General features: G+C 43.0%; 1 protein-coding gene across 3 annotated transcripts in view; it reads left to right on the forward strand.

The window, feature by feature from the left end:
* MACROH2A1 (macroH2A.1 histone) overlaps nucleotides 1–18524 on the forward strand; it is a 146756-nt gene that overhangs the window by 5928 nt on the left and 122304 nt on the right. For all 3 annotated transcript variants that reach the window (XM_089653135.1, XM_089653133.1, XM_089653134.1), the window contains exon 2: nucleotides 7573–7758. In XM_089653135.1, the coding sequence (XP_089509261.1) occupies nucleotides 7587–7758 (172 nt within the window). In that variant the 5' untranslated portion in view covers nucleotides 7573–7586. The remainder of the gene's footprint in view (nucleotides 1–7572; nucleotides 7759–18524) is intronic.

Below are 18524 nucleotides of genomic sequence, written 5' to 3' on the forward strand. Positions count from 1 at the left end.
AAGTGAATGGTAGCACACCAAACTCCCATATGGACAGCTGTTGTGAATGATGGCAGGGAGACGTTGGTGTTCAGTGGAATATGTCATGCCTTGTGTTTGCAATGTTGTGGATACAAACAGCTATTTTGTGAACTGCACCTCATTGTTTTGAAAAGGAATGCATGAACTGTACACTCATTCATTCTCAAGTAGTAATTGTGCAATAGACACGTCCAGACTTGTTTCAATGTGTTTGCAGTTTAGGTCTGCATGAGTATGTACAGTTGCTGCAGGTTTCACCTAGCATTTCCAAATGGCTAAAGTATATATAAACTCAGTACTGTACATGTCTCTTATTTGCTCCCTGTTGAGTTGTTAAATATACCACTGAGTTTTTTTTTTTTCAGCTATTCAGCTATTTTATTCATTTGAGGTAGTTATATAGTGCCAACTATTTATGCAGTGATTTTCAACTATATACACTCACCAGCCTCTTTATTAGGTTCAGATGGTAGGGTCAGAATTTGTCGTAAACCAATGTTTCTCAACCTTTGTCCAGTCAGGGCACCCTTGAAAAGTGTTTTTGGTCTCGAGGCACCCTAGTCTAAAGGCTTGGTTCACATTACAAAATCGTGTGTTCCCAACACACAGACAAATCTGCTACTGTTTAGCAGATACACAGGGGTGCCATTAATTCTTAATAGTAACCCCGTGCACTGCTGATTTTTTTTTTTTTTCTTTTGGTACAGTGTGATTTTTTTTAAAAAAGGATGGGCGACTTCTTCCCCTGCCTTTCTGTGGGTAGCACAGCCCATTGAAATGAATAGGCTGTCCAATATGTTGTGGCATCGATGTGAACAAAAGGCTCATTCACACATGATATTAGGGGGCGGTAAAACCACAGGGTTGAGCGACATTTTTACTATCCCATCTGCTCCCCCTTAGCAGCCATGGTCGTATACTTGCTGTGGCTGTGGCAAGAAGTATACCCTCAGGTGAAGAGGACCACACTGCAACTTCCCTACAACCATGTGCACTACACATGGTTTTGGCACGGTGATTCTCCATTTAAGGGGTTACAACAGGAATTAAGGAGGCACCGTCTGTCAAATTCCTTTGAAAAACGATCCTTCAAGGATCGCTTTTCAGAGAAGTAGCAGTCCTTGCCGCCATTTTGAATGACCCCTAAAAAGCATTTCTGATTGTACAGGATTAGGGGTCAAAATTGTAATGTACACACATGCATATAAATGTACTGTACATTCACAAAAATACATTTTGTATACTGCTGAACTAGGAAATAGAAGAGTGGCACAAGACAGTTGTCTTAGGAAGGGGGGGCAAACGTGTAAATCTGTCCCTGTCGGTAAGCAAATACAGGGCTTCTCTGCAACTTTCACCATTGCCATGCAAGCCTGAGCACCGTCATGCCACCAGGAACACCTGGACACAGTACGTCACATGTCAGACATGGAGACACCTATACTTCATTATCACAGTAATGGCAGCCAGCATGTAACAGAGTACATAGCAGGATGTCTTGGGCACTGTCCCTGCCTGTCACCTCTGGGTTGTGCAGTCTGGTCAGCCTCACCTGGTGCAGACCACTGATGCCATCTGTGTTGGTACTAGTGCTGTCATTGATCACCTTTCTGAGTTTGTGCTCTACATCTCCCCCGCCTCCAGCAGATCTCCAGTACAGGCAAACAGGAACTCAGCCCCCCCAATACAATTGTACCGTGTGTCCATCATCTCATCTGTTCAGATTTCCCGATGGCAGATGCCTCCTCTGCCAGTGGGGTTAAGTCTTTTCCTGGTTGGTGCAGGACCCTTCCACTGGCGGAGCTGCCCCTTCTGCCTGCCCCAATCGAGCACTACTTATGCCGATCTACACTTTGGCAGAGCAGTGGGAGCTCAGTCAGATCTGATTGCTATTCTCAGGCAGGATGCCAGGGCACCCCTGACGACCTCATATGGCACCCCGGTTGAGAAAGGCTGACGTAAACAACGTGAAAGCATGGATCTACCCTGCCTTGTTTCAGCAGTTCAGGCTGGTGTAATGATGTGGGGGATATTTTCTTGGCACACTTTGGGCCCCTTAGTACCAGTTGAGTATTGTTTAAACTCCTTAACCTACCTGAGTATTGTTGCTGACCATGTCCATGCCTTTATGACTTCTGATGGCTACTTCCAGCAGGATAATGCACCATGTCACAAAGCTCAAATCATCTCAAATCGGTTTCTTGAACATGATAATGAGGTCACTACTCAAAGGGCCTCCACAGTCACCAGATCTCAATCCAATAGAGCACCTTTGGGATGTGGTGGAACAGGAGATTCGCATCATGGATGTGCTGCTGAAAAATCTGCAGCAACTGCGTGATGCTGTCATGTCAATATGGACCAAAACCTCTGAGGAATGCAACTTGGTGAATCTATTCCAAGAAGAATTAAGGCAGTTCTGAAGGCAAAAGGGTGTCCAACCCGGTACTAGCAAGGTGTACCTAATAAAGAACCTGATGTAAACTTGACGTGAACCTGTGACCAGCTACTGTATCAATTAGTTGTGAAACCTGAGCTCAATTCGCCCTGCATATCTGTGAATCAGCTCATACTCTCTAAATCAGCATTGACTATTTTAATCCTTATGCTACTAGCATTAGTAAACGGATAGGAAATTATATCATATTTACTTTTTCTTTAAACTTTTGTTTTTATATTTCTTCTGTCACTTCCTGATTTCCATGCTTAGGCGAATTATGCCATTCATCCCAGCAGTCTTTAGGAGAGGAGGGATGATTCTCAGCTCAGCCTATGCCTGAGCTAAGGGCAGATTCCAGGAAGTAGTTGCTACATGAATCAGCTGCCCTTACTCTGGCCATGGCTAGAAATGCCAGGGGGTCTTTCAGTATGATTTCTCAGCATAATAAAGCATGGAGATATGGATGGGGGAGTTTGCTTTAAATAATAAAATTGAATTAAATCGCATTTTTGGTTTGTGGTGCACAGATGCAGTTCCACTTTAAGTAAGATGTAAATCCACATCCTGTTGTTTGTTAGAATTTATTATAAATGCCTTATTAGGTAACTAAAAATTTACTGATGGTTATGAGGAGTAAGAGAAACTTACAAAGAGAATTTTGTACCTTACATTTTTGTGGGATTTTGAAGGCAACCTTGAAACATATACAAAGAAGTCACTTGTTAAAAAAGATCAACATTTTATTTTAGCAAAAAATATTTTTTGTTTTGACACATTGAAGTATATCTGATAGGTAGTGCATACCTGATCATTCCAACTCTGGAATTACATATTTCTGGAGACCGGACAAGGCGCCATGTTGGAGACTGCAGCCGACACGGAAAGAATGCGGACTGCACAGAAACAGGGGAAAGAGTACCTTACCTCACTGCTCTCTGTGACTACAAATGCAGATCCCCCAGAAATTTAGGGGACCCTTTCCATGATGGGGACATCAGTATAAGACCTCCCCGCCAGAGAATAAAGAGCCAACCTTCACAAGGAAAGCATGCACATTACATTTGAAAAAGTGGCTACATAATCTGGACAGCAAAACATAACTTAATCAAAAAGAATATACAATAAATGAATTACATTGACAAGAGAATCCCTGCAGCACAAAATAGAATGGGAACATTCCCCAATTGGGAGGGAGTAGATCATTCAATGTGAGAACGCCTTGAGAACAGTATCAATCAGTTTTACTAGAAGCAAAGCCCTCTAAAAAGGGTCTGTAGCTTTCAGATTCATTTAAACCGGGATGGTGAGTAGCGTCAAGGCACCTAGTCCAGCGCATTTCTTGCTGTAATAGTATCTTGTTCCAGTCGCCCCCTCTAACAGGAATATGCATTCTGTCTAAAGCTGAAAAATTCACTTTGGCATTTCGTATTTAATGAAATTTAGCAACGTGTCTTTCCAAAGGTACATAAAGATTACTTATTCTCATAGCATGAACATGTTTGTAGATATTAAATAAATAAATAATGCAGCGCTTAAACTATAAAAGTGACAATATGTAAAAGTGAAGCACAGAATGATGGAGTGCTGGAGTGACCACAGAACATAAAGTGTTTCGTCAGATGTTGACGAGATAAATAGTGACTGGAATATTTAATGGTGACAATAGTGAATAGTCCCAAACAAATTATTATGGCCATACCCTTGTAAATATTGATGAGCAAAAAGTCCAAAGTATTCCGTAAAATATCCGTGCACGTGACTCCATGATAAGTGATTGCTGTATGAATGCACCCACCAGAAGCGCAATAAATTTGCGCATAGAATCATATCCAACAACTCCACGGTGGACATCTGGGCACAGGAAAGGAACTCCACTGGTTTACTGACAGCACACAGGAAAATACCCCAGACATCAATCACTGGACCCTCACAGCATACAGGAGTTGCTCCACTTGTACCTCTCCACCATAGATAAATGTTGATCCCTTTGACAACGTGCATGCGCACGAAACGCGTCAGTGAGGAGCCTTACCGTACTGACCTCACGCCACCGAGGCCGCATGGAAGGCCGGCGGCCATCTTTGTAAGTGTGCTGCCAATACTCTGTATCCACGTGGATATCCTTTCTTTTACAATAAAATACTACACTATCAGTACTCCTATTGTGGCTTGTGTTTGCGAGCCATTTCATTTAAGATGGAACATATCCCTTTTGGCAACATATATCCATGGTGGAGAGGTACAAGTGGAGCTATCCCTGTATGCTGTGAGGATCCAGTGATTGATGCCTGGGGTCTTTTCCTGTGTGCTGCCAGTAAACCAGTGGAGTTCCTTTCATGTGCTCAGATGTCCACTGTGGAGTTCTTGGATATGATTCTATGCGCAAATTTATTGCGCTTCTGGTGAGTGCATTCATACAGCAATCCCTTATCACGGAGTCACAAGCACGAATATTTTACAGAATACTTTGGACTTTTTGCTCATCAATATTTACAAGTGTATCACCATAATAATTTGTTTGGGACTATTCACTATTGTCACCATTACATATTCCAGTCACTGTTTATCTCGTCAACATCTGACAAAACACTTTATATTCTGTGGTCACTCCAGTGCTCAATCATTCTGCGCTTCACTTTTACATATTGTCACTTTTATAATTTAAGCGCTGCATTATTTATTTATTTAGTCACATTTGAGGATGTAGGCGTTCATCCTTTGCTGCTAGCTGCTTGAAAAAATCATGCGCTTGCTTGCTACCTACCTTGTATGTTTGTAGATCCACATTCACAAGACACAAGATAAACTACTCCTTTTGTCTGACAGTTTACAAAATGTTTAGAGATAAATTTATCTCCATTCGGTAGGATAAATTGTTTATGATTGCTAAGTAAGGAACATTCTCCACAAGGGAAAGTGCCAACATATTTGCATGGATCACATCTCTGATCTCCTTTATATTCACATTGTACAAAAGAGTCCTTTAGAGATCCTGTCCTTCTATAGGTAATGGAAGGATTCTTACCCACCAATTTACCAATAGTTGGGTCTTCTGGCAAGACTGACCAGTGTTTTTGTAATATTTTTCTTATTTTGATATGTTCATTAGAAAATGACTCTGACACCTCTTCTTTATCAGCCTGTTTCTGATATTTAGAACGAAATAGAAGACTGTGCCTGTCCAAATTCGTTACACGATTGAAGTCCTTTTTTTAGGCCTGTTTTGTATAACCTTGTGTTAACAATCGTCTAGTGAGCTCATTAGCCTCTCTCTGAAACATGCCATCTGGTGGGAGGAACCACAGCAAGCAGCAGGGACATGTTAAACAAAACACCTAACATACAGCAATAGCAGCAGTATCCAGAGAACTGGAGAAAGTGCAGAGAAGGGCAACCAAAATGATAAGGCACAGAGGAGCTTAGCTATGAAGAAAGATTAGTTGAACTGAATATTCAGTATACCTACTTGAGAAGAGGCAATTTAGGGGGGATATGATCACAATGTTCAAATACATAGGTGGTCCATTAGTAAACTTGGTGTTGAGTTATTCATCTTCACGGTCAAGAAGGCACTCTTTATGTCTGGAGGAAAAGAAATTTAACCTCCATATATGGAAATGCTTCTTCCCAGTAAGAGCTGTTGTACTGGTTTAGTTTCTGCAAACATGTTTCTGGTTGCGTTTTTACAGTACTGATTGTTTTGAGGTCTGTGATCTAGTGTGGGAGACTGAGGTTTGTGACAGACTGTGGGATCCTCTGGTAGATTTCAGAATGCTGCATCACTAAAAAAAGCCATAGAACTACTACTACATTTTATGAATGAAAGTAAGAATGAAATGACTCTAAAGGTGGAGTGATCTGCAGATCTGAATAGTTCTGGTGCTGCTACACATTCTCACAGATAGACACACATAAATTGGGAGAGGCACTGGCAGGTATCATGTGTTATCAACAGTTTTCATCTACAGGCTGTGCTGGCTCCTGTCCTAAGGTAAGTAAATTACCACCATTTACTCCAGTTGTTTGGGTGTCAGTCTCTTCTGGGGCCCACCATTCCATGGACATCAGTGGTTTAATAGGTTAATCTTCCCTGGGAGCCACTATCCTTATGACACCAATGATTTGAAAGACTTTTTTTTTTACCTGGGGTTCACTGTCCCACGGACACCAATAATTGGGTGGCTATTCTCTACTGAGGGCCACTTTCCCACTGACACCAATGAACTGAGCAGCTTTTCTTTCCTGGGGTCACAGTCCCATTGACACCAATGGATTGAGGCACTATTCTCTGCTGAGGCTACATATCTCACCAATACCAGTGATTTGGGGCACTATTCTAACACTAGTGGCCACAAAGCCACTTACAATAATTTGCCAGCTGTTCACCCATTAGTGGAGTAATCTGCTGGCTGTTCTCTCACAGAGTCCCACTGACGTGAATGGTTCAGTAGGCTATTCTTCCACTGAGGGCAACTACTCCACTGACACCAATGATTTGCAGGCTATTTCCCCACTGGTGGCCACAGTCCCACTGATGCCAATTCTTTAGAAGGTTATTCTTTCACTGGGGGCAACTATCTCACTGACACCAATGATTTGGAGGTTATTCTCCTACTGAAGAGCAGCTCTCCAACTTTTTTGTGTACTTTTTTGTTATAATGTCTGTTTAAATTACAGTGAATTGTATTCTTGACTGATTACCCATTTTAATATATATTCTGCAGGGTTGAAGAGTTGAGTATCACTGCCGTGAAGGACCCAGGAGTTAACCAGTATCTTACTGGGTCCATTTACTGGTAGACCTGTGGCAAATGCCCTTATTGCATATATCATTAAATGGCTTTATGCATACTTTGTACAAATTAGGTTTCAATCACTGGCAGGCATATTGATATCTATCACAACTGTAGTACACAGTGACAGTACGTTGTTCCTCAAACCAAAAAGAACCTGTTTGTAGTAGCAACAGATGTTTTTGGAAGGGTTAAATCAAGCTAAGACTTTCAGTATTTCTTCTGTTTCTGTCTACCATATTACAGTATTTTTTATGGATGTGTTATACTTCCAGTTAGGAATGCACTAACTTTTTTTTGTCTTTGAATCATCTATAGTGTGATAACTTAGGATGTCGAGCAGAGGTGGGAAAAAGAAGACCACAAAGACCTCAAGGTCTGCAAAGGCTGGGGTCATATTCCCAGTGGGAAGAATGCTGCGTTACATAAAGAAAGGTCACCCAAAGTACAGGATTGGAGTTGGGGCTCCTGTGTATATGGCTGCAGTCCTGGAGTATCTGACCGGTGAGTATTGCCGCCAGTAACTTTACGATAATATTTATGTGGTCATATTAATTTTCCTTTAATAATTGTAAGGATTTAAAGACATATTTAAAGTGACACTAAATTATATCCTTATTCTCCAAAAAATAATTCATACACATCCACTATTTAATGGCTCTGTAATCTATTTTTAATGAAATTATTTATTTTTTTCTACCTTCTTGTAACATCCTTTGTGGCTCAGGAAACTCCCTTTCCCTCACACTTCCAGTGCACGTCAATTCTGGTCATGTGCATCGCTCTATACAGACCCCATATTCCATACTCCATAAACACTGGACTGTCTCTAACAGGAAGTTATATCACAGCAGCCAAAAAAAAACTTGGAGATTTGGAGGAGGCTGACAGCAATAGAATGTACTTTTTGAGTTAAGAATACAAACTTGAATATTTTTTATAGTCAGACTTTTTAAGTTTTGTGAGCTGTATGGTAGATAAAATAAAACTAATGTATTTTAGTATTTTTTTTTTTACAACATTTACTTGAATGAAACGTTTGGCATGCTTACTTTCTTGCTTTTCCACATTTTTTTATTTTGTTTTCCATATATAGGTTTTTAAATGCTACCTTTAGTGATCACCTGTGGGTGATAAATGTGAATAGCTTATAAATCATATCCACAGGGAAAGTAAAAAATCCTTCCTTCCTTGAACTGCAAGAATGAATTGCTTGTCTACAAAAGCAGTTTTAATTACCCCATCCTCTGAGTTCAGGGCTCGTGCAAGGAATTTTTCTATATAGGTAAAGGTGCATTTTGGTGCCACCCCTTCGCCTCCCCCAGTGCCGAAAAAGTTCCGGCACTTGGCTCCACTAACTTGCCCGGCAGGGAGGTACAAGTTTGGGCACCTGGGGCAATTGCTCTTTATGTCTATTGGGGTACCCGGGGGTTCCAGATGCTATGATTTTCCCCTCTGTGGCAGCTGGCATCTCTGATTTGAAAGAGCAGGGATGTTAAGAGGATACTGTAAGTACTAGGGGGTGCTTTGGGAGGGCAGAGGACTTGTACTGGGGGGGGTCAGATTTCATATACAACCCCACCTCTAGCACAAGTCCTTTCCCCTCCCAAAGCACCCCCTAGTACATACAGTATCTTGTTACCCTCTCCCCCAAATCATTGCTAGTATTCATTTTTGTTTCCCCCCTTCCCTGCGTCCCCCTCCCCTGCAAGTGTCATGTATATCATACTCACTACAGATCTCAGATCAGCGCACTACATGTAGAGTGGCCTCCCTCCTCCCCACCTTTTCCTCCTGTCTGTGTACAGGAAATCATCACAGCTGGGGAGGGAGAGGCGACTCCATTCTGCAGTGTGTCAGTGTCAGGAGAGGCAGCTGGTGAGATAGATGCCGGCTGGCATGCAAAAATACAGTCATATCGTGAGGAACACCAAATAAGCCGCAGGGCAGCCAGCTGTCACTAGTGCCCACACTAGTGTGCTCCTGCCCGGCATTGATTTACCGTTCTGGGATTTCTTGTAATAATCAAGCCTGAATCCGGAAGCGGAAACTAGTGCCTTGACGGGTAGGAGCACGCTAGTGTGGACTGTTAGGAGGCATGGGAATGGAGAGCAATTAGTTAAAAAATCCCAATCTGTAGCCACCCTCGGGTTTTACCGCCCTCAGGCGGTTGCCTTAGCCGCCTTAGGCTGGCGCCGGCCCTGTTTGCATTTTTCTAACAGCCAGTGCTGTCCTCTATTCCCCTACACTTTTTCTTGTGTACTGTTTTTCTGGATCCTCATGTCCAGTATGGGCCATGTATTGTACTTGGTGATGTCAGAGGGCATGCAGCTACTGTAGCACAGGGGAGAAGAGACTGTAGAAACCAGTTTATAAGCACAGAGGAACCCTGGAGGAATGGAAGATTGGGTAAGCTAAATTGCTTTTTCTAATCCTCTAAACGTAATTGAGTATTTCACGCTTGCAATGTAGAGGCAGTCCCTGGGTTCACTTTAAAATTTGTCTAAAGAAACCTCTTTTCCCTAATTTTGGATAGAATAGGGAAAGGTTAAAATGGCGGTCTTTTTTTTTTTTTTTGCTATCTTTTCAGCGTGATGGAAGTCTAATTTTAGGGCTCCTTCATATGAGCTGCCTGGGGGCAATAAAATCAGACAATTGAGTCATGGTTTTATTGTCCACCAACTTCCCGCCTCAACTGTGGCAAAATTAAATGGCATGTTGCTTAAGTCATGCGGCATTGCAACCTATTCAAGTGAACGGAACCACATCTCAACTGCCCTGCAGCCGCATGGAAAAACAGATGGTGAGGAGATGACATATCTCCTCCTCAACGCATGTTGAATGCCCTCTGAAAAGGTATCCTCCATGATCACTTTGAAGAGGAGTGGCGATGCAAGCTGCACATTTAATTGAGCCTTAGACAGCAGTCACCTGAAAAAGTGTTCCCAGTGGAAGATTTCCTATTTCTAGTTCTGGTGGTAACTCAAACTTTTTGACTAACCTTAAAAAACCCTGACCTTCATTCTCAGAGACATTGGTGATCAGGACAATTAGAGAGTACAGTAATTCTTCCTGATGGGGACACAGACAGCAATAAAAACCTGACTTTAAAATATTTTTCTCAACACAGGTTTATTTAAAAGCATCTAGAAAACACCATATAATTCAGATTGACTAACCCTTTTTTTTTCAGAAACTTAATTCTTGTGTTATTTCTTTACCTATTACTGGTTTTATATTTTGGTTAAAGAATTGGATGTTATGAAGCTGTTTGGGTAAAGAGGGGTAATGCAGACACTAGTCTGGAGGAGGGATTCAGGGAAAAATGTCTCTTCCACTCAGTACCACCTATTGAATGTACTGCAATTGTAATGTTACTGTGAATGAGAGAGGAGGTGTGTCAGTGACCTCACTTTTCCAACTTGGGCTTCTGAGCATAGTGGTCACAGACATTCACCTGCTTCCATTGAATGTCAGTATGGGAAACTGCAAGTGATTAAAAATAAAATCTCTGAAATTCAAAGGTAATTAATACATTTTACAATATAGTTGGGCTTCAGAAATATAAATACAACTTTACTGGTGTATCTACAGGTAAGCTTTTAGGTGATTAGAGATTAGGGATTTCAGGTTCACTGCTACCATGGGTTTATGGTGAATTCTGCAAGTTCAAAATTTTTGGGATTGGGCAATTTTTAAAAAAACGTAATGCACTTAAAGGCCTTTAAGTCATGACGAGCAGGGTTAAAAGGGCCTTTAAGACGACTGTTGGATAAGCCAGACCCTTTGCTATAAAAGGGGGGGTCTTAGAGCATCCAGTGTCAGTGTATTGAAAGTTGCTGTAGGAAGGTGTTGGGTGGAATAACAAACTGTATGGAGAGAAGCTAGGATCATTTAGGAAAGGTAATGTGTGGAGTCAGCTGGCGGCGCTCGGGGCGGATCGTGTTATCACAGCCTTAAAGGCACCCCAACACCTGGTCATGGTTTCAGGAGAGAGAGGAAAGGAGAGTCCCTAGTGGTTTGAAGGAAGAAGAGACCGAGTTGGTGGAACCTGGATGGAATTATATTTATACGCATTGAGAAAGTATTTTGAGGTGAGAGTTCTGTGAGCACAGAGGTGGCACTTTTATTGTGCAAAGTTATTAAGGAGCATGTGTGAAAATTATGGTGTTGGATAAGCACGCACAGAATAATATGTGGACTTTATAAACTGATTTATTTGCACAAGGAATAATACCAATTTTCACATTTTATGTCTATATCACATACAGTTAGGTCCATATATATTTGGAAACAGGCACAATTTTAGTTTTTTCAAGGTATTTTCCAAAACATATTTTAGCTATAGTTATATAATGGATATGGGCTGAAAGTGCACACTCTCAGGTTTAATTTGAGGGTATGTACATCCAAATTGGAGGAAGGGTTTAGGAATTACAGCTCTTAAGAGTAGCAATCCCCCTTTTTTTAAGGGACCAAAAGTAATTGGACAAATGAATATAATCATACATAAAATGTTAATTTTAAATATTTTGTTAAGAATCCTTTACTGGCAATGACTGCCTTTAGTCTGGAACCCATGGACATTACCAAAGACTGGGTTTTCTCCCTTCTGATGCTTTGCCAGGCTCTAACTGCAGCTGTCTTCAGTTGTTGTTTGTGGGTCTTTCTGCCTTTAGTGTTGCCTTCAGCAAGTGAAATGTATGTTCAATTGGGTTGATATCAGATGATTGATTCAGCCATTTCAGAATATTCCACTTCTTTTCCTTTAAAAGCTCCTGAGTTGCTTTTGCAGTGTGTTTTGGGCCATTGTCCATTTGTACTGTAAAGCGCCGTCCAATCAACTTTACTGCATTTGACTGAATCTGGGCTGACAGTATATCTCTAAACACTGCAGAATTCATCTGGCTGCTGCTGTCTTCTGTCACATCATCAATAAACACCAGTGACCCATTACCACTGGAAGTCACGCATGCCCATGCCATCACACTGCGTCCGCCATGTTTTACATATGATGTTGCGTGCTTTGGATCATGAAATGTTTCAATCCTTTTCCACGCTTTTTTTCTCCCGGTCATTCTGGTACAGATTAATCTTAGTTTCATCTCAGTTTCATCCACCGAAAGAATGCTTTTCCAGAACTGGTCTGGCTTTTTTAGATGTGTTTTGGCAAAGTCTAATCTGGCTTTTCTATTCTTCAGGCTTATGAATGGTTTACACCTTGTGTATTTGCTCTTGTGAAGTCTTCACTTGATTGTAGACTTTAACAATGATTCGCCCACCTCCTGGAGAGTGTCCTTCAGTTGTCTAGATGTTGTGAATGGTTTTTTCTTTACCATAGAGAGGATCCTGTGATCATCCATCACTATTGTCTTCTATGGACATCCATGCCTTTTTATGTTGCTGAGTTCACCAGTGCATTCTTCTTTCCTCAGAATGTACCAAACTGTTGATTTGGCTGCTCCTAATGTTGCTGCTATCTCTCTGATGGATACAATGGTCTGCTTCACTTGCATGGACAGCTCCTTTCAACGCTTGATGTAGGTTCACAGCAATAGATTCCAAATGCAAATACCACACTTAGAATCAACTCCACTGTAGAATCATCTCTAGACTTTTTACCTGCTTAATTGATGAAGAAATAACGAAGGAGTAGCCCACTCCTGGCCATGAAACAGCTTTTGATTCCATTGTCCAGTTACTTTTGTCCCTTTAAAAAGGGGAATGGCTACTCTTAAGAGCTGTAATTCCTAAACCCTTCCTCCAATTTGGATGTACATACTCTCAAATTAAACCTGAGAGTGTGCACTTTCAGCCCATATCCATTATATAACTATTATTATTAATATTATATACAGGATTTATATAGCGCCAACAGTTTGCTCAGCGCCTTACAATATAATGGGAGACAATACAGCAACAATACAGTTCATTACAAGAGGGATGTGTGAGGGCCCTGCTCCTTGAAACTATAGCTTGAATATGTTTTGGTAAATACCTGAGAAAAAAACTAAAATTTTGCCTGTGTTCAAATATATCTGGACCTAACTGTACATGGTTATATTTATTTATTTACTTAGCGTTTGTTTATATAGGTTTGCACATATGAGTGATTCACATAAAATAAGGTAATGAGATTAGAGCAGCACAACATTACTTGCTGCAAGTAATTAAGGCTGTGGGAATTTCCTCATTGTTGGGATCGCTCAGCGCCTCTAAAATTACAGTTTGCGATTGTTTACCATGGAAGTAACCCCTTTTTATTATGCCAAATTATGCCAGTGGTCAATCTCTCAGTGTTAACCCACACTGAGAGATTGACCACTGGCATAATTTGCTGGGCGGAGTGTCCCGTGCACTCTGCCAAGTGTCGGAAGCATCTTCCCACTGCTGCTCCTACATTTCAAGACTCACAATGAACGCCAATCTCCACTTCATTTCTACTGACAGTCTTCAGGAACAAGGTCACCTCCTGCCATCTGACCTTTGCCAGATACCCACAGTCTGGGTTTTTGTGATTACCTAAGCCCCTGAGCTTAGTTGCATCACTGCCACAACATTTCTGTATCTAGACACAGAAAGGACAGTACCAGTGCAAACGGTGACACCAGCTCACACTCCTCTAATGATTCCAGGGACATTTGTTATGTTCTCTCCAAATGCACTGACATCTGCAATCCTATGACCATATGACCACATGACCACCTCGTCATCAAGTTCTCTTTAGCCCTGTCGGGTGAGACCTGTCTTATTGTCCTGACCTCTACTGCAGTCACTTATGACTTTGTAGCCAAATTAACCCAGTTTCTCTCTGGCGATGACTTGCAGGTGATCCAAATGAACACTTGCACCACCCCATGCATAGTCTATTGCTGGTCAGCCTGCAGCCTTAGAAGCGGCCAGACCATTGATTCTCCGGACTATCTCTGACACAGGGCCTCCTCAGTCTCCCCCCCCTATGAAATTGTTTGAGGGTTCACAGTCTTCTTCCATTACATCAGATTTACAACAGACTGTTTTGGCTCTGCTTGACGTGTTATCTGTATCTGTAGGATCAGCCTGCTGCTCCAATCTTGGGTCTTTTAGAACTTTTACTGCTGAAAAGACCTCACACCTGTTTTTAAGGTATTCCTCTATGGGGTTTGGAAGCACTCCTAGACACTGCTAAATGTCTCCTGAAGGAGAATGTGCCAGTATGTAGCTGCATAGTTTTGCAGGGATGCGGCCAGGCTGAGCAGTGTGTAGCAAGGAAGCTCCAGAGATGGAATGTGGCGCTTACTTTCTTTTAGCTGGGGGGAAAAGTGACAGCTGAATCTCTGAGCTATAGTGAAGAAAAAAAAGCAGTAATTACATTTTAAAAACCGGCACCATAATAAATAAAACAACGTTGTGGGGTCACCCCTCCATTCATACCAAGCCCTTTGGGTCTGGTATGGGTTTTGAGGGGAACCCCCATGCCAAAATAATCCATACCAGACCCTTAGCCGAGCATGCAGCACGGCAGGTCAGGAAACGGGGGGGGATTGAGCGCCCCCTCCTGAACCATACCAGGCAACATGCCCTCAACATGGGGAGGGTGATGTGGGGCAGGAGGGACTTCCCCCCCGAAAGCATTGTCCCCATGTTGATGGGGACAAGGGCCTCTTCCCCACAACCCTAGCCGGTGGTTGTGGGGGTCTGAGGGCAGGGCCCCCAGATCCTGCCCCCCCACGTGAGTGAGTATGGGGTACATGGTCCCACTACTCATTCACAAAACACAAAAATTGTAGTGTGAAAAAAGACAGAACACTGTCTTTGACAAGTTCTTTATTAAAAGAAAAAAATAAAAGATGTCCCCCGCAGTAGATCTAACGTCAATCACGATGTCCACCGCTGCTGACCCGAAAAAAGAATAATAAAAAAAAGGCTCCGCTCCCGATGCTTTCTCCCGGCCGTCTGCCTACTCCACTGGCTTGACAGCCCTTAAATATGTAAGGGGGGGAGGCCACCCAGTGACATCACGCATGTGACCCCACCTCCTTGTGGCGTTATCAACTGGGGCATGCTGGTCAATGATGTCACAAGGAGGTGGGGCCACACACGTCATGTCACTAGGTGGCCCCGCCCCTTACATATTTAAGAACTGTCAAGTCAGCTGAGAGGCAGACAGCAGGGAGCTATCATCGAGAGCAAAGCCTTTTTTTTTTAAATTCTTTTTTCCGGTTTGGCGGTGGCGGACATCGTGATTGGCGTTGGATCTACTGCGGGGGATATTCTTTTAGTTTTTTCTTTTAATAAAGGACTCGTCAAAGACCGTGTCCTGTCTTTTTTCACACTACACTTTTTGTTTTTTGTGAATGAGTAATGAGACCATGTACCCCATACCCATTCACATGGGGGGGCGGGATCTGGGGGCCACCTTGTTAAAGGGGACTTCCAGATTCTGATAAGCCCCCTGCCTGCAGACCCCCAAAACCACCGGCCAGGGTTGTGGGGAAGAGGCCCTTGTCCCCATCAGGGGGGAGTGAACGATTGCGTGTCCCTGCAAAGCTGGGAACACGATTCTTCACTTTCCCCAGTAAAAGCACCACCTAGTGTACACCAAGCACATAGCTAGCCACACAGTTAACCTTTGATCACTCTAGCTGTTTACCCCTTCCCAGCCAGTGTCATTAGTACAGTGTCAGTGCATATTTTTAGCCCTGATCAGTGTACTAGTGTCACTGGTTCCCACAAAGTGTCAGTGTAAAAATGTTCGTCGCAATATCCCGCTATAAGTCGCCACCATTACTAGTATTAAATATAATTCCATTATATGTACCATAGTTTGTAGACGCTATAACTTTTTCGCAAGTCAATCAATATACGCTTATTGGGATTTTTTTAAATCAAAATATATAGCAGAAAACATTTTGGCCTAAATTTGTTTATAAACGCAAAACATAAAAAATGCAGAGGTGATCAAATGCCACCAAAAGAAAGCTCTATTTGTGGGAAAAATGGCAAATTTAACTAGTTGCCGACCGCAGATAGCCGAATGACGGCTAAACTGCGGCCGGCCAGTTCTGAGTGGACGTCATATGAGGTCCTCCCAGAACGCGCTCTCCCAGGGGGCGCGCACCCGGTGATCTCCGTGATCGCTGTGTCCTACGGACACAGCTGATCACGTGATGTGGTAAAAGGCCAATCATACCGGCCTTTTACCACGTGATCAGCGGTGTCCAATGACACGCTGATCACAGGGAAATGCAAGTGCCGGTTCTCGGCTGCACTTTCCTCACGCTGTCAGATCGTGAGGAAAGTACTGCCGAGAACCGGCAGTTGTCAGAGCGAGGATCGGCACCGATCATCAAGGCACTGATTATCAGTGCCCTGATGATCGGTGCCCAGCAATGCCACCCGCAAGTTCCGCCCACCTGTGCCCAGCAGTGCGCCCACTAGCTCCGCCCACCTGTGCCCAGCAGATAACCCACCTGTGCCCAGCAGTGCACCCACCTGTGCTCAGCAGTGCACCCACCTGTGCTCAGCAGTGCACCCACCTGTGCCACTCTGCAGTGTCACACACCTGTGCCCAGAAGTGCCACCTACCTGTGCCCAGCAGTGCCACCCACCTGTGCCCACCCACCTGTACCCACCAGTGCCGCCCACCAGTGCCACCCACCTGTGCCCACCCACCTGTGCCCATCAGTGCTACCCACCTGTGCCCACCCACCTGTGCCCACCAGTGCTGCCCACCAGTGCCACCCACCAGTGCAGCCCAGCAGTGCCGCCAGTCAGTGCCACCAGTCAGTGCCCAGGGGTTGTGCCAGTCAGTGCCGCCAGTCAGTGCCCAGCAGTGATGCCAGTCAGTGCCGTCTATCAGTACCCATCATCAGTGTCACCTATCAGTGCTGCATATTAGTGCCGCCTATCCGTGACACCTCATTAGTGCTGTCTATCAGTGCCCATCAGTGCCGCCTATCAGTGCCCATCAGTGCTGCCTCATCAACGCACATCAGTGAAGGAGAAAAAATACCTGTTTGAAAAATTTTATAATAGAAACAAAGAAACTTTTTTTTTTTTTTTCAAATTTTTTGCACTTTTTTAATTTATAGCGCAAAAAGTAAAGCGCCCAGTGGCGATTACATACCACCAAAAGAAAGCTCTATTTGTGAGAAAAAAATGATCAAAATTTCATATGGGTACAATGTTGCATGACCGCGCAATTGTCAATCAAAATGCGGCAGCGCTGAAAGCTGAAAATTGGCCTGGTAAAGAAGGGGGTATAAGTGCCTGGTAGGCAAGTGGTTAATTTATGTACAGCATTGCATGACCGTGCAATTGTCAATTAAAATAATGCAATGCTGTATCGCAAAAAATAGCCTGGTCAGGAAGAGGAGTAAATCTTCCGGAGGTCAAGTGGTTAAAGTATCTGTTTACCTTACCTGTTTACCTTCGCTTCTTGTCCCAGATGCACAACAGGATCTAAATAGAAATCTCTCCAGAGTGAGGGGACCACTTTGTCATCAGAATAAACCTCCCCTTTGAAAGATTTTCTCTCACCTCCCATTCTGTAAAGTTTGTGTATTCCTTTTTTCTGTTCCAGTCACAACGATCGCCAGGAAAAGTAGAGAGTGAATCTCACTTGCTGGGGCAGAGGGTTCTAACACTTTTCTACTCTAATTTAAACTTTAAAGTTTAGCTGTGGATACATGTTCTATGATTGGAGAAAAATTCCTTTACTTTTAGGTACTTTTGTAAAATCTGATGGAGTTGATGAAGTGATTGTAAAGCTTAATTTGTTTTTAATTAAAATAATAAACATGTTATACTTACCTGCGACATGCAATTGTATTGCACAGAGCGGCCCTGAACCTCCTCTTCATAGGTCCCCGGCTGGTGCTCTAGGTTCCTCCTCTTCTCAGTGTGCCACCACAGGAAGCCACTTCCTATGGGGGTACACCTGCAGACTTGCTCCTGGCCTTTGTGCATCTATAAAGACATAGCGCAGCTTGGCCATGTCTCCTCCTCACAGGATTTGATTGATAGCAGCAGGAGTCAATGGTTCTGTTGCTGAGTCCTATGAGGAGTTTAAGAGCACTACTGCACTGAAGCGAGATAGAACACAGGTTAGTATTTAGGGAGGTGAGGGAGAGATATAATAAATGGGACATTTTTTACCTTAATGCTGAGAATGCATTAAGATAAAAGATGTCCTGTCTTTAGAAACACTTTAACATATGTCGAGCCATTCTGCTTGTTTAGGCTGTTGGGTGCTGGCATCACCACCTTAACTAAGGGAAACCATCGGT

Source organism: Staurois parvus, unplaced genomic scaffold, assembly GCF_062004578.1.
Source record: "Staurois parvus isolate SC_StPar_1 unplaced genomic scaffold, SC_StPar_1.0 ptg000701l, whole genome shotgun sequence".
NCBI classification, from domain to species: domain Eukaryota; kingdom Metazoa; phylum Chordata; class Amphibia; order Anura; family Ranidae; genus Staurois; species Staurois parvus.